General features: G+C 36.9%; 1 protein-coding gene across 1 annotated transcript; it reads right to left on the minus strand.

Moving 5' to 3' along the window:
* Nucleotides 1-6296: 6296 nt before the first annotated feature.
* On the minus strand, nt 6297-16834 carry trib2 (tribbles pseudokinase 2). Its single transcript, XM_006625941.3, has 3 exons — nt 15567-16834; nt 13619-13911; nt 6297-9047 (listed from the first exon to the last, which is right to left on the minus strand). Exons 1-3 carry the CDS (start codon nt 15834-15836, stop codon nt 8573-8575), a joined length of 1038 nt encoding a protein of 345 aa, XP_006626004.1. The 5' UTR covers nt 15837-16834; the 3' UTR covers nt 6297-8572.
* Between the last annotated feature and the right edge of the window lie 33 nt (nt 16835-16867).

A 16867-nucleotide genomic window follows, 5' to 3' on the forward strand; every position in this document is an offset into this window, starting at 1 on the left:
GGAAGCTCATTAGGTGCACAATTACCCACTGATGTCCAGGTGGAACGATGCCTGATCAGGTTACCTTTAAAAAGGCCTTAATTCAAAGCTTAAGTCACTGCATGAAAAAGACCACACTCAGTCAGTTTTCTGTGCATTCCATAATTCCTCGAATGTCACAAGATGCAAGGGAGAGGGCCAGCGTTACCAGACAAAATTGAGTAGGTTGCTTCACTGCATCTTGACTACAGAGTAGGTTTCAGAAGACCGACAGGACAGATGACCATCCAAGATCCGGTCACCCTCGAGTGACCATACCAGGGGAAGACCGACACATCAGACTGGTTCATCTGGGAGATTGTTTCAGATCTGCCACCTGTACACCCGTCAGAGGCCCTCTGCTCACACCTCCTAGACGTCACACCCGACTGGCTTGGGCCAGATAGAGGCTGCGATGGACTCGTCAGCAGTGGCATCAGGTCCTCTTAACGGGTGAATTAGTCTTCAGCCTGTTCCACGCAGACAGGAGGGCCAGAGTGTGGAGGAGAAGGTGTTGTATTTCTTTTTTCAATCAGAATATATTGTAACGCAACGGGGGCTCAGGCGGGCGCCCTTGCCGCATTAGGTCGGCCCCTGCACCGTCCGGGGCTCGAACCCGGGACTTCCGCGTCTCTCTGCAGCGACCTAGCCCCGTGAGCCAAAGAGAGATCTCTTCTCAGCCCAGTAGCTGTGGTCCTGCTATCACAGGGAAGGGCGGTGACGTCACCCGCTCTGGTACGCCGGCTCTTACACAGCGCCCTGTCGGCCGTAAGCGTTACACTCTCCCCCGCTTAAATCGCCGTCCCCGGCGAAGGGCTATCCCGCCCCGCTTCTGACACCATTGTAACGCAACGGGGGCTCAGGCGGGCGCCCTTGCCGCATTAGGTCGGCCCCTGCACCGTCCGGGGCTCGAACCCGGGACTTCCGCGTCTCTCTGCAGCGACCTAGCCCCGTGAGCCAAAGAGAGATCTCTTCTCAGCCCAGTAGCTGTGGTCCTGCTATCACAGGGAAGGGCGGTGACGTCACCCGCTCTGGTACGCCGGCTCTTACACAGCGCCCTGTCGGCCGTAAGCGTTACAATATTTAAGACCACAGTAGACAAAAGTGCCAAATTAAACACAAACAATAATGCATGTTTCTAAGGAAACAAAGTTCAGAGCAACATGTGGTTGAGTACAAACATAATTCTTCATTTATTCAAGCATCCTCAAATCTATTTGTCCAATGTTTTGTATAAAATTTTACCAACAACATTTAACACTCCTCTTATTTTCTGCTGTTTTGGAGCTAGCTTTGACTTGTGTGCTTGGATACACATGTTTTTTCATCAAGGGAACATCATCTTCATCAGTATTACACTAACTGTGCAAAATGAACAGTCTACAATTCTATGAAAAATATTTTGATGGTGAACAATCATAGTATGGTGTGTTAAATCTAATAAATACAGGCAAGAGTTATAGCCTGTAATGTTATGTAAATTCTCATTATACTCCACAGTATACAGTATCACAGCAACAGGTTTTTCAGTTCTGATATTCTACTACCAGTTTAAACATTAATTTGCAATATTGTGAGGTAAAGGAAAAATGTAAAGCATAATTAGAAACAGATTACATTTTATAGGTACGCTCTTAGACACTATGTGATCTGAGTGGATTATTCCAGAAGACAATATGCAAAGATGGAAAAAGAAACGTCAAATGCAACAAACGTCCTTTCCTTTAACTATAAAGTGGCTGTGACAACCTGAATGACTGCTGCCACCTCATCACTAGTTTTAAGAAATGCAGCATACTGCTTACAATAATTTGATTTGGTTACTTTTGATTAATTGTATATGACATGCATATGTAATTTTAGGAGTTCACAGCATAATCCAGCATAAAATCCTAACAGTGCATTTAGCTTTATGGTGATACTTTATGTTGTTTTTTATTTATGGGGCGATACGTAATCAGGTGGGTATTTCATTAATCTTCAGAGAGTGAGCACTTTGTTTCTTTTGAATTCCAAGAGTTTAAAAACACCAGCAGGAGCATGTTTGCCGCAAGTTGTTATCTTGAATAGTTGTACAAATGAGGATGTAACTAACTGAAGAAACAACTTCAGTACTGAACATCCTAACCTGGTTTATAACTATTCCAGAATCAGAAGATAGCAGATTGACATTCCAATAATATTTTACATTGTTTATAGTGTGATTTGTAAATTAACATGCTTTCCAAATTGACATCAATAAAAATATCAAATATGAAAGCCAATTTAAGATGGCCAAACGTGGTGATTGAAGCATCTGACATCTAAATCCTGGAGTGAGATAGATACTGTAGGTTCATGGCCCTGTAAATGTGGAGAAGAGTGTCCAACCTTAATAAAGATCTTAATTTTGAAAGATGGATTATATAAAGGTACATATTAAATATTAAGACTTTCTTAAGGCAACGATCCCCATAATTACAGTATATGGGGAGAATTATCTTCCATAGACATGATCTACAGATCAGATCCACCCATTTTTTATATGCTTCAAGCTCCACAGGGGAGTTAGCAGCCTTAGAAGGAGCAGAACATCTCTCATTCACATTACTTGATGACTGCAGATGCCTGGCAAGTCCCGGTTGTTTCTTTTACTGAAAAGCTGAAAGACCCCAAACCAGTTAATGAACACATTAACTTGGCAATACTCTGTTAAATGTGTGCAGCCACTAAGGGAAGCCCAGTCACAGTCATCGGTGACTCAAAACAGTGTTGCCTGGATCATAGAGCTAAAATTGTGATCCGATTGAACATATTTTGAGCATATATTCTGCTTGAACACATACACAAATGTACACATACACATATGTACACATATACATACTGTATAACACAGACATTTGCATACATTTACATACACAAATGTACACATACACATATACAAATGTACACATACACATAAACATATGTACACATACATATACTGTATATACACATACACATTTGTGTACATACCATACACATATGTACACATACACATTTGTGTACATACACATACAGTATGTACATACAGTACACATACACAAGAGTTCAAAGTGTACATTTGGAGAACAGAGCAGTCCAGTGCTTTTTATCTTGAAAAATATTGAGCAATTTCTCTATTTGTTATAGAGGTATAATCAGTATATTGTATAAGTTATGCATAACATGCTGGTTTCTTGTAATAAGTTTTGAAATTATCCCTAAAATCTTGGAAACAGTTTAAACATTTTAAACAAACCTTGCTACATCACTATAAAAATAACATTCCAAAGGTAAGTTTGACAGGAGATGGGCAGTCCAGGGGGTCTACACACAAAAAAAAAACACATGACAACTGCAGCAGTGAAGTTCAACAGGCAATTTGTGTGCCTTTTCATGCTCTAACAACATAAAATCACTCATAAATCCCAATCCATACCACCACAATGCTCACGTTTTAATATACCAAACTAAAGCTTAATTACACCCATGTGACAATGTGCATTTCCAGACCAATCATCAATAATCGAGTAATGAGAATATTAACACTAGTGTGGCTATTCTGGACAATTAGAGGCTGTATAGTGGTCTCTAGTGGCTGGTCAGTTCAACTGTCTGCAGCCCATTCATAAGTCCTCTTACTAAATCTTCTCCCCTTTCAGTTCAAACCCATGGAGAAAGGATCAACCTGTAACAACCTGTCTGCATAAACAATGGGGGAGGCCAGATGGAGACAGCTCATATAGCCATCTTCCCAGATCAAAAGCCTTCTCCATCAGCAAAAACTAACAGCATGTGGTACACGTTCCACCTCTTACATTAAGAAAAAGGACAACAGTTCCAGATTTTCTCTTGTTCTGTATAGGAAGCTTTTACCCTGGAGATAACCCTTCCCTTTAATGGAGAGTGTAGGGAGAGATATGGCACCTAGTTGTCCAGAGATTGGCAGTCGGTCCTGTTTATCATACTCTGGAGGCTTGGGCTAAAGTATGTCACCATCTGTATCAGGTCTTTATGACAAGAATGGCACCTACCTTACCTCTAGGAACTCTGGGGTCACAGGCTGTTGTGCCTCCTTTGCTCTCATCTCTGGAGACCCTGGGGTCAGGAAAAATCTGGGGAGAGCTAAAACCGAGCATGTAGCAAATGGTTCATGCTCATTTCTAACCCCATTCTACTATATAAAAATATAAAGATTTGATTTGAAAAATACAAATAAACAATTGAATGTAAAGGTATTTGATGAACCAAATAAATGAAGTCCAAATGCACCCTGGACGGGATGCCAGTCCATTGCAATGCAAACAGACACAAACACAGACACACACATTCACACCAGAGCTAATTTTCCAAGATGATTAACCTTCCAGTACTGTATATGTTTGGACTGTGGGAGGAAACTGCAGCACCCAGAGGAAAGTCAGGCAAAAACCCAGATATAGAATTGAACACAGGGCCCCAATACACAATATTAATATCAACCCGTGCTGCTGGTCCAATAGAACCACAGGGTCTCCTGGTTGTTATTGCATCTGAGATCTTAATTATATTTATTGAGTCAATGATTGATTTAATTGTCCTTAACTACTGTATAACCGTTTCCATTCATTGGTAATTGAGGGGTAGGAGATCTGCATTAAATGTGCAGTTATCTCTTTCCAAGACCAAGCGTGAGGATTAATACTTTAAGACATAAAATCTTCATAGAAGTTTACTAATTTTGTGTGACAGCAAAATACCATTTCACATTTACAATTTTAAAATCAACTGGGACTTTTATAGAGCTAGCCTTTAGTTCTAAGACTAGTTTCTACAGGTAAGCCCTTGAGGAATGTGGACTACATTTTAAGAATTCAAGTGCTGGATTTTTCAGGAAAAGGAAAATTAAAATGTGCATTCATAATGATTTCAAAAGTCACAGTTTATTAACTGTGTTTTTTTAACTCATATTAAAAAAAAGCATATGAGTCAGGAATGGTGCAAACAGATCTTATTTTTAAAACCTGATTAAAATTTTACATCAATCAACTTAAAAGCTGGGGGATTTTTTCAAAAGATATGTGTAAAAGGTGCAGGCAGATTTGAACCGCAAAAAAAATCTTCAGGCCATTGCATTCAATTACTAGACATCCATCTATTTTCTAACTGCTTTATCCAGTTCAGTTTCATGGGGAAAGCCGGATGCAGGACACACAAGCAAACACACGCTCATTCATCCATCCATTTACTAACCGCTTAATCCAGTTCTACTGTAGTTATTGGGGGAGTCGGATCCCCGTCCATCAAAGGGCAGAATAGGCACACTCACACAGGGCCAATTACCCAGAAGCCAATTATCCTATCAGTATGTCTTTGGACTGTGGGAGGAAACTGAAGCAATGCAAAAACTGGGAGAACATACAAACACAACACAGACAGCACCCCAGGAACAGAACCCAGGGCCCCAGCATGCAAGGCAGCAATGCTAACCACTGTGCATTATATCCTGGTTGAAAAAAGTAAAACCAAATTATGTTTCACAGACAGGCCTAATCCATAATTTAGAAGCTCTATATTACCTTCCATGTTTCAGGCAGTTCATGGATTGCTTGTTTTTCTCTAGACTTAAGGTCCTCTTTTGTGTACAGCACCTACTGCCAATAAACCAGAAAGCCACTGTGAACATGTTTATAGTGAAATTGTTTAAACTGAAAGCTTTATAGATGTTATTTTTTAACCAGGTACAAAAATATCTTGAAACTGACCATTCAGTGAAAATATTTCACCCAATACAGGAGGCTATTTATATCCTTAATCTTCTATAGAAAACTATACACTATACTCTATGTGGATGATGGTAACCAATACTTAGGTTATCATTGTAATACCTTTCATAATGTATAATTATTGCAATTTATATTCTATGGATTTGAAAAGGCTTAAAATTCAGCGTATACTGTATTATGGGATATGTAGATGATGAAACATTGCTTGCATTCAAAGACACCTAATGCACAGATTGGAATTTATTAGAGATGCATTACACTATTTTTGCTGACAAATTCTTAAGTATCAACACTGACTACAGCCATGTTTTTATATATACAGTATATATTTTATATATTTATTTATATGATAACATTTAGGGGGTACATAGCTGGCCAGCATACATTTGGATAAATTCACTTACCCAAATATCCCATATTAAAACAAAGTTACGGTTACCACTATTTTGAGAAGTCATTTAAGACGGGAACAAAAGTACACCACAGAAATAAAAGAAACAAGTTATTTCAATATGCAGTTCACAATTTATTTACTTACTGAAGAATTTTTGGACAAAACATCAAACCAAATACATTACAATCAAAACACCAGAGGCAGTGAAATCCCGCCATGCATATCACTTTCTCGAAACATTCCCCCTTCCAAAGAAAAAGAAAAAAAAATCCTTCAACATTAGCACCAACTCAGCACCATCTTCAAAGTGAACAGCTCACTCCATAATTCTTTATTGTGAAATAAGATAAAAGCAATTTCTTAAAAAGGGGCAGGTCAGCTGCAGATTTTTTTTTTTATTATTTCATAAATCCACTGAGAATTGAACCATCCTCTGCTTGTTTTTTTCTGAGTTAAAGCCTTCCTGCTAGGCAGGCAATAGCATCTATAGGGCAAATGCCAAGCAGCTGTACACACATGCCACATACTATAATAAAGCACAAATTCAAGTAACATTTAAATACTACAGAAGTCCACATGTACCTATCCAGAACATGACCATTTCACAGAATCTGTACAGGCAGTAATACAAAATAAAAATGAGGTACTGCAAACAGCATAGTAGTTATGTCCAGAACTGTTTACATACTGTATATAGACAGTCATGTAAGAAAAGAAAAGGTTAAAAAAAAACAGGGTCAAAAATCCAGAATATGGAAGTGTTTAGTACAGTGTCCATAACTTATGTTACTTTTAATATTAAAAATTAAACATTGGCTTATTCATTTTAGTTTCTTGTTTTTTAGACAAAGTGGTGCAGATGTGCGTTTTCTTAAATCTGGAAAATAAGCAGCACATAACTTATGTAGGATAATCTTTAGAAAAGTTAATATTTAGATGCTTCCATCTACCCACTAAGTCCAATTCCGGGGGGTGGGGGGTGGGGGGATTGTTATACTGTTTTAAAAATGTTTCAGCATCTCTTAAAACAAGCTTAATATTTTCCAGCTCTATTTGCAGTTAGCATCAAGTAGAAGTAAACATCTGAATCTCTTTTTAGGGAAACAGGGTTTCAATTCTAATGATAAGCCATGGTTGTATCACTTGCTTTTTAATGCCTATAGAGCCTTCATTAAATAATCTGTGCCAACTGTCTAAATTATTAAGAAATAAAGTGCCTAAACTCAAATTAGGAGCTAGACAGAAAAACATTAAATACTGGCATAAGCTAAGCTTCGGACAGATTTTTTTTCATTGTTGCTTTTCATTTAAATGCCTGCCCTGTGTCATGCATTGACTGTGTGCCCACACATCATCTTCATGTTTATATGACCCGAAACAAATTTTACTCAGGAAACAAATACCTGTATGTTCTTAAATATAATAGTTCAAAATAAATTGTAAATTTGTCTTCGGTGCCAACACATTAAATTACCTAATAGTTTCTCCTATTCTAAACATTGACACCTCATTTGACCAGCCCCTTTGTTTCTTATTATTCCGCCTATACAAATCAAGTGCATGATGGCAGGTCTGGAAGCTATTTCAGAACCCTGTATATTTTCAGTAAGAAAAAAAAAGGTTTAAGATACTACAGTAGCAGTTATACAACTGGAAGTTTGTATTGTAATAGCTTACTGCAACAAAGGCAGTTGAAATAAAAGCAGAAAAGCTTGTTAAATAAGTTACTTCCCCTTTTAGGAACAAAGCTTTAAAAATGTCACTAGCTGACAAGTATACAAAACACATTATCCAGAAATGAGCCTAGATTTATACCAGTACTGAAAGTAGCTACACAAAGACAAACTGAAAATTTGGTTAGCACCCGCATTGTGTGTCGGTCCATGTGCACCTATGTAAAATAATGAATAATTTTAGTCAATGAAAGAAAAAAAAGTAAATTACCTGAATGGAAAAAAAAGCAAAATACATAACAGTACGATGCCAAATGTGTTGAGGCAAAAAGTTATTTATTGTGACTTGCAAACGATTTGTAGAAAAGAAAAGGAGTGATACACTGCAGTTTGACTGGAACGTGCAGCCTGTTTTTATCTTCTCCTTGTCTCCTTGAGATGAGAAGCGATTTTCCTCATATGCCTTTTCATTTGTACTTTAATTCTGCTAGTATCAATCTAACCTGATAGCACCACTTCAAGAAATTTGCTACATTACATCTGCATTTCACAAGTCCTTCTGCTTCTCTAAGATCGATAAAGGAACTCCCACTTTGCTTCTGCTGCTAAGCTAGGTTGATCTAGAATTCCATTAAATGGGTGAAGAAAAACTCCTTCAATTTAAGTTTGTTTTGTTTTTTTTTTCCTCTGTGCCAGGCATCCCTGTTTAACTGTTGTGCTGCTCAGCTGAAAAACTTGTCAAGCTCTTCTTCCATATTAACATCAGGCACCAGCTGATCGGAAGCTTCCTTCTCATTTGCACCATATCCTGAATTAGAGGCATGGATATCTGAAGAAAACCAAGGGTGGTCCAAGATTTCCCGTGAAGTAAGCCTCTCAGTGGGTTCCCGCCTAAGGATGCTGCGGATAAGGCATTTAGCCTTGGGGGTGAGTGTTTCTGGAATGCTGAACTGCCCGCGGCGGATCTTGCTGAAGAGAGAACTAGGTTCCACATCATGGAATGGATAGCGTCCAACTAGAATTGTATACAGCATCACACCGAGGCTCCAAACATCTGCTGCCTTGCCAGAGTAGCTGCCACTTGTATTAAGGATCTCTGGGCTCACATAGGCTGGACAGCCATGCTTGTCTGAGAGAGAGTCATCTTCTCCTTCTAAAATATATGCATCTTCCAGACTTTCCAATTTAACCAGACTCCTGAAAATAAAAGAAAAAAGATACATTATTATTGGCCAAAATTAGGCAGATAAACTATAACACTACTGTATGTAAACCAAAGGTCATTCAAGATTTTCTGTGGCATGAAAATGTTCTTGATTTCCTATACTTCAACTTTTACTTTATGCTTTTTTTCCTTAATCTTATGAAAATGAACTCCTTTCTCAGATCATTGAAATGAAGTCACTCAAAAGAGTTCAAATTTACCTCCAAGAACAATAAACAGACTCTCAAAGAACAAAGAAATCACCCATTAAACAGGAAATGCCTCTTTGTCCAACAAAAGAGGAAGCCATAAAGTAAATAAAACCCTCCATTGTGTCACAGGATTGCACAGATTTCCCAGCACATTTTCCTTTATTGAAAAGTAAAAGGTCTTCTGTTCTTTACTGATGGAATCCCATATTTAGAATTTGGACTAAAAGCTTTCTAATTGTATGGCTTGTCAGAAAAATCAAAGAACAAGGTTCACATAATGACATGAATAAAAAAAACTTTGAAAAGTTTTTATCATTCAGTATTAAATGAGCCAATGTGATAAAGCCTAAGAATTTCTATAATTTATCTTTTAAAATTAAGTTTACTATCAACCCAGGCCATAAGTATTATAGCTTTTTTTTTTTAACAAAACTCCCAACTCTAAAATGGTTTAAAAAAAAAACTACTGATCACTGGTTGTAATGATACACAACTATGACACTGCAAAAACCAGATAGGTTTCCATGGTGATAACGTTAACATGCCTTTCAAATATTAGTTGAATTAGATTAAAAAGCATGCCCTACCTGTTTCTGATAATGTTATAGTACATGTAATATATGAGGTTTGTCACATGACAGATGAAAAACATTTTTTATACCACTATTATCAGTAAGGCAATTTATGAACCCCCGAAGAAATTAATATTACCATCTTAATAGGCTTTGAGATGGCCTGAACGCTTTTACTTTAGAAAACAGCACAAATTCAAAATGTCCCTTTTTATGAGAGCATATGCAAATATGCCCTCTTAAGATGTTTTTTTATCACAGAGATCTAACTCTAGATAACTATTCTTGATATTTCAGCTACAAATATTTATATTGTCTTTAATCTTTCAGAGCTGATCGAGGGGGGGGGGGGGGGGGGGTTAATATTTCTCATGAATAATTAGAATAGCATATGTAGATAAGTCCATGCAAGTCTGTGACATGATACATGATTTTACAACTTAAATCAATGCCATATTCTGTGTATAATCCTCAAGCAATTAGAAACAACTAGTGTCCAGAAAGATTTTTAAAAAATACAGGTCAAGTATGAAAAGTATTACTTAAGTCAAGCTCCACTGGAAAACTGACTCTCAACTATAAGATGACTGTGTTGGATCATCCTTTAACCCTTGCTCAGTTCTTGTTTGATTTCCGGCAAAGTTAAATGCTCATGCAATTCCGAGTTCACAGAACACATCTTCAGTCCAATACATGTCATCATACTTTTATACATCATACAGACACTTTAATCTGGCTTCTTGGCTGTAAACTAGTACAGCAGTCATGTCAATCATGTTTGGGTTGCAAATAGTTGAATGATCTTTAAGAAAATGTGTTGGGAAGTTCAGAGCTAAACACTAGTCATCTAATGGGTGCAGTATCACCAAGAAAAGTCAAATGTAATCTGTGTTTCTCCCAACATATTTCAAATAGGCAATTACCCAGCATCCCCTCCTAAATTAGAAATACTTTAATGTCATAAAGTCAGAATTTCTATGGGCTCAGTTCACATCAGATTATACTCATTTCTACCTTTACTGGCATTTTGAAATCAGAAAAAAACCTAGCATGGGGACATCAAAACTACAAAAATCCTCTTGTTACAATGCATCAAAGCACAGTTTAAAATTATGCTCTTGTCCATCTAGGCATATGAAAAATACTGTAGATTCTCACATAACTCGTGGCCGGTAGAGAAAATGATTTTATACCACAATATTTTTGGCACAGCAAATTGCATGACAGAATTTCTAAGAAGTTGTAGGGTATTTTCTTTGAAATGTTAAAAACACATTTCTTTTCTTTTGCAAAAGGTTAAACACATATACATTAAAATGAGATAGCATTGAGTAAAACACATCATAAAGAGTAATCAATACAACAGTCAAGTTTAAGAATTCTTTGTTTCATTCACAAATAGTAGACTGTTTTTAAAAGCACTATAAATATGAGCAATGTGTACCTAAATATAACTCACTCTCAACAATTAGACTGAAAAATACAGTGCAAATTGTATTTATGAAATGGTTTATCTCAGCTGTTTTTCTTTTTTAGAAATCCTAAGATTTTCTACAAATAAATCTGACATTGATCAACATTTAGCTAAGACTTTAATGTGATAAGATATTTTAGTCTGCTGCATATTATAAAACCCAAAACATACAACTAATCCTGAAATTACCTACATGCACATTTTTGTATTTTTTTACACTTTTTTCTACTCTCAATTTTCTAAATTGAAATTTGTAAAATGACCACTTTCAATTTGTGTATTATTTTCATAGCATTCAAAGTTCCTACAATGTAGCCTATTTATAGTCTAGATGTTTACTATTAGAAATGGGTGTTCATAAATATTTAAATGTTTTAAACCATTATCAAATCCGTTTTTAAAATGCATTTCCTTGTATTAAGATCAGAATTGCTTCTGACCAATAGTAGTGTTAAAGGAAGTAAAAATACCAATTCAAATGACAAAAACATAATTTTAATTGATTTTAGTACTATTCTTTAAAGCTTTATTTTTAAATTGTCAAAAGTTTCTTGTTTCAATTTTAAATGCGTTTAAGTGTTTAAAGAAAAAAAACTCAGTAGTCAGTTCTCAAATTAATACAAGAGATACACTTCAACGTCAGCACACACTCTGTCCTCAGATAACATGCAGAACATTAGCCCTTTAATCCAGCCTCTTACTTTAGCTTTTGCAGATCAAACACTGGTACTCCATTTGACTTTGAAGGAAAAGTATTCAGAACACCACAATGAGGACTCAAAATCTAGATTATTTCATGTCAATTTGTTTTGTGCTCCATTTTACAATGCATTAATGCTCTCCTCCAGGTCCTTGAATGTACCACTTCAGGAGTTTCAGAAAACTATCTGAAATATTGGTTTGGGCTTGACCTGCCTAACTGGGGGAACAACAGCCTGGAAATGGAAATTAGACTGCTGGATTCCAACTTGAATTAAGGAGCTTCTAATGGAGGAGGAGAGAGAAAATGAATGAATTAACGTCTCCAGAAAAGGTGCCCGTTACCTGGATTTACATTTGATCAAGCATAATCAAAGGGCTTGTCCTCTCTGCAAACTTTGAGTTTTACAATGACAATTCTTTGTTAGGCTGGCCCAGGAAGAATTTTTATACTTTTTGTTTAGGGGGTCTAATGGGTAGTTATATTCCCTACTAAAACATTAAACCTAAATATAAAGAAATACAGTGTTTTTTTTAAACCGATTTATTTATACATTTCAAAAGTTAATTTAAATCTGGGATTTGTGTCAGATTGCTACAATACCACTGCATTTGACATGTTACTGCAAGCAGAGATCTTGCTGTGTAAACAAAGATGAATTTTCACAAAACACATGAACTGAATTAGAACTCTAAACAAATTCAAGCAAATAACGTTGAGTACCTAACACAATATCTTACTCGAAGTATTTTGAAATAATGCCTAATGAAACTTCAGGTAAACTATACTCATATCTCAAAAGATCATGTGATGTTACAAATTGCTGCAAAAGACTTGAGAATAAGAGAAACAAACTGTCAATATTTCTATAGCGATGGAAAATGGGACTGCAATCAATTGATTAAATGTCAAAGTGTTTTAAACCTTTTCGTATGTTTGAAAATGTTCCAACACCAAGCTATACAAGATAAAGAGCCATTGGTAGTAATACTCAAATATAAAATAACATGCAGAGTAAATAAAATCATACAAACAGTACACTGCTAAAGATATTGATAGACACCTATTAATTAAAAAAAATTAAAAGATCTCATCAAAAAATATCCAATTCCTGTAACAAGTCCTCTATGCATTTAATTTAAAAACATGTTGACATGTAACTCCTAGGCCTTAAGGTTGATACTGGCCTTATGATTTTTATCCACAACATGCACTCCATTTAAAGAAAAAACTTGGATGTACTGTATAAGAATCTCTTTTGAACCAATTGAAAAATGACTGATAGATATTCCAGGACTGCTATAGCAAGGGCTATATCATATTGAGAGGAAAATAGAATCTGCATCCTTCCATTCATTTTCAATAAATGTAGGGTCACAGTGAGCCCAAGACTAACCCAGCAGACAATGGCCACATGGCAGTACAATGAATTTACAGGCATTTTAAAACAGATTATCCAATAATACTTGTTTTACACCTCAGTGTACAGTACAAGAAGATCAACTTTAACATGTTGCACAATATCAAAGGATTCAAATAATTAATTTCTTTAAAAATTTCCATCTTAGACTTGGTATTGCAAGCTTTTGACAAAACAATCTCTTACCTGTCTTCATTTTTAAAAACAAATTTCCTCAGCTTCAGATCTCTCAAAACCAGTCCATTGTCATGACAGTGAGCGACGGCTGATGCTATCTGATGGAACAGTCTGGCAGCTTCATCCTCTCTGAGTTTTTTGCAGGTACGAACAAATGAGTGCATATCCCCATGGCTCTTCTCAAAGAATACATAGGCTCTGGTTTCCCCAAGAAGAATTTCAACAATTTGGTTGATATTTTCATGTCCAGACAAACAAAAATAGGCTGCTAAGGATTCCTGATATCGGGCGATATCAAAAACCTAGGCAAGAAAAACAAAAGTTAAATCTTGGAAACATACCTAAAAATGCAATCAGAAAAGGTAGACTTGCATAAATATGCTGCCTTTTAAAGGCTTTCGATTCTTACACTTCTTTATTAAATTAGTTGCTAGACAGATATAAAATAGGCATCAGTATGAATAATGTAGGAGAAATTCAATCTTATTCATGAAAATTGTGGTGCATGACTCACACCTTATCACATGCTAGTGCAGAACAAGTAGGTTCTTGTCTTCTATGCTGCAAATGTGCCCCCTTCATTAAGACATGCTGGAGCAAAAGGAAGGGTGCATTTCAGTGATGAATTTAATGCAGTCCAAACGTAATTATATTTAATTCCAACTAAACTGTACCTAACTGATGGGGGGAAATAATACTGTAAACCTAAAAATATGTCCTATTGTACCATCACGCCAGAACAATGGAAAGTCAGGAGCGCCAGCCAGAAACCCAGATACTTTATGGCACATTCATTTTCAAGCTAAAACAAGCAATAATGGCGAAGTACAGTAAACATTTTTCTCTCACAATATGCATACTGATGTGGAAAACCTTTACAGACCTAACACGTTCAAATTATGCTTCGATGCTTAGGGGGCATTTCCGATGCACAAGGACTATTGTCGATTGAATAGGTTTGGTATAGGGGACCTCCTTTTACAACTGTGTGCACTCTGACAATCTATCAAAACACAAAGGTCTTGCATTTTGTCCACATACCATACTGTAGTAAGGATAGTGCTTTTATTTACCGTGAGCATCTGCATAAATGCACCTCATAAGGTTAAGTAATAAAAGCACTAGTGTCTTGGTTCTGATACACTGAAAACTTAAGCGAGCTCAAAGGCTTTGATGCTTTCGCCTTGGGTACAGAGCGTACACTTACGCCTTCATGTAGGGCTGCTCCTGCAGCTACCAATTAAAACCCTTTTATAGAAAAATACGAATGCATAAATATATAGCCATCTTAAGAAAGCCATAAGATGTATGCATAAAACTATTGGCAGCTTTAATCGTAAACAATGAAGAACAATACCACGGACACCGGAGCCTCAGAGTACAATTTAGTTAGGGCGCGTGGTTATAGCACTTGCTCCATTGTTCTTCTGTTATCAATGGATCTCCTACATCCCATTACACCATTACAGATTATCCATCGTAAAAAGAGTGATCGGTTAATATTTTCTACTGCTCTTAAATTTCGGAAAATAAACAGCACACTTGTAAATTAATAATTACTTTCAAGCGCACTACATAGATATTGGGTGCAGTTTTATTTTTTTATACTACAGGTTTAAACACCGATACGAGGTCTGACTTATTTCCACGGCATAAAGATTGGTAGTAGAACAGCACAATACTGTCAGCCTCTACCAATGCATGCTTTAACAATGGGACTAAAACATCAAGATGTGACTAACATATCCAAGTTGTTCTTGTATCATTTTACAATCATTTGGAATGCCTCATGTATTGTAGGTACCAGTCGCAATTTCAGGAACAAGTTTGTTTTAAGTAACTGTTTAACTGGTTACAGGTATATGAGCGTGTTTTAGTCTTCTAATTTGATAACAATACTGTATATGCAGTAACATGCATGCATTACTTCACCAAGGTGTTGAACTGTAGCGCCTACCTTACAGACGAGCTCCTCTCCACTATGCAAGTGAACAGCCCGGAAAACGTGGTCTCCCTCAAGCGGCTCCAACAATAGGTATTTCCCAATGCAAGAAATGCAATGTGAAGAATTAGGCGTCTCTGGGGGACTTGGAGAACCTAAATTTGGACTGAAACTCTGAATCGATTCGGTAGTCCTCAAACAAGATAAATCCTCAAAGTCGTGATTTTTGTGTCTTGATCTCCCATAACGCGTTATGTTAATGGGGCTTGACCTCTGTATGTTCATGAGTATACGATACCAAGGTGCTTCCTACGAAATTTGTCTTCGAGTAATAGGATTCCAGTAGGGTGAACCTTGTTCAGTATAAATTCACTGCGCTTGAATCACAGATCGTAACCGTTTCTCACAGTTAAAGGTCCAGCTTCTGAGTGTATACAGTAAACGGTATTCCCTGTTACTGTTTTAACAGTCACAAAGTAGAACGTTGCAACTTCAAATAAAAATGCTAGTGTTTATACATAAATAAAATGTGGAATGCACAAAAGAAAAAATCCGGATTTACACTTAATGATCTTGAGAGTCTTTAGATTAATCAAAGAGTTACAATATCTCCTTTGGTTAACATATCTCAAATCAAATAAAATGGGATTGAAACTAATTTGATTCAGATACAGAAACAATGAATGTCAGGTAACTACTGTACTATAGCACCAAGTTCTCAGCCCTAGATGGCGTCAGGATCTTTTTTTTCTTGAATTGCTCTAACTATTCTAAATTTAAACGAATTTACAAAAGCAACTCAGTGCAAGCTTCAATGCTGCAAAAACGCTATCCGTTGTTCAAAAAAAGTAAAATTCGCACGTTATGCACGAAGATTTGAGTATCCACATATAATGCAACGCAAAGAAAGTGCAAACAAGCATAACGCTAGACCAGTGGTTTCAGATTTCCCTGTGCTCCGGTAGCGTTCACGGGCCTCCCAGGATTATCTCCATGCAGAACAGAAAATGATGCTAGATTGCAAGTCCTCCTCTTGATTTGAAACCGATGTCTTATACTGAAAACTCGTTTTTATCCAAAACACTGCTGGGAAAAATCGAATTTTATTTAGCTGCTAAGAAGGGATGGCCAATCTTTCCCAGGCCTATCCCTTTTTTCAGCAAGACATCATCTCCCGCTGTGTATTAATAGTACTTACGTGGCCGGGAATCTCTATTCACTTATGTCAGCAGCACATTCACACCGAAGCCCAGTGCAGCGCTGACTACACTGAGGTTTCTCCGCACACCAACCTGATGGGTTTAAATCCCGCCTTC

Source organism: Lepisosteus oculatus, chromosome 2 (assembly GCF_040954835.1).
Source record: "Lepisosteus oculatus isolate fLepOcu1 chromosome 2, fLepOcu1.hap2, whole genome shotgun sequence".
Lineage (NCBI taxonomy): Eukaryota > Metazoa > Chordata > Actinopteri > Semionotiformes > Lepisosteidae > Lepisosteus > Lepisosteus oculatus.

Excerpts from the sequence above, each read along its gene's own strand:
- trib2 (XM_006625941.3), bottom strand. The coding sequence starts at position 15,836 with ATGAACATACAGAGGTCAAGCCCCATTAACATAACGCGTTATGGGAGA. Across the intron at positions 13,912-15,566 it reads GAGAGGAGCTCGTCTGTAAG|GTTTTTGATATCGCCCGATA; the intron begins GTAGGCGCTACA and ends TTTCTTGCCTAG. Across the intron at positions 9,048-13,618 it reads GTTTTTAAAAATGAAGACAG|GAGTCTGGTTAAATTGGAAA; the intron begins GTAAGAGATTGT and ends TTTTATTTTCAG.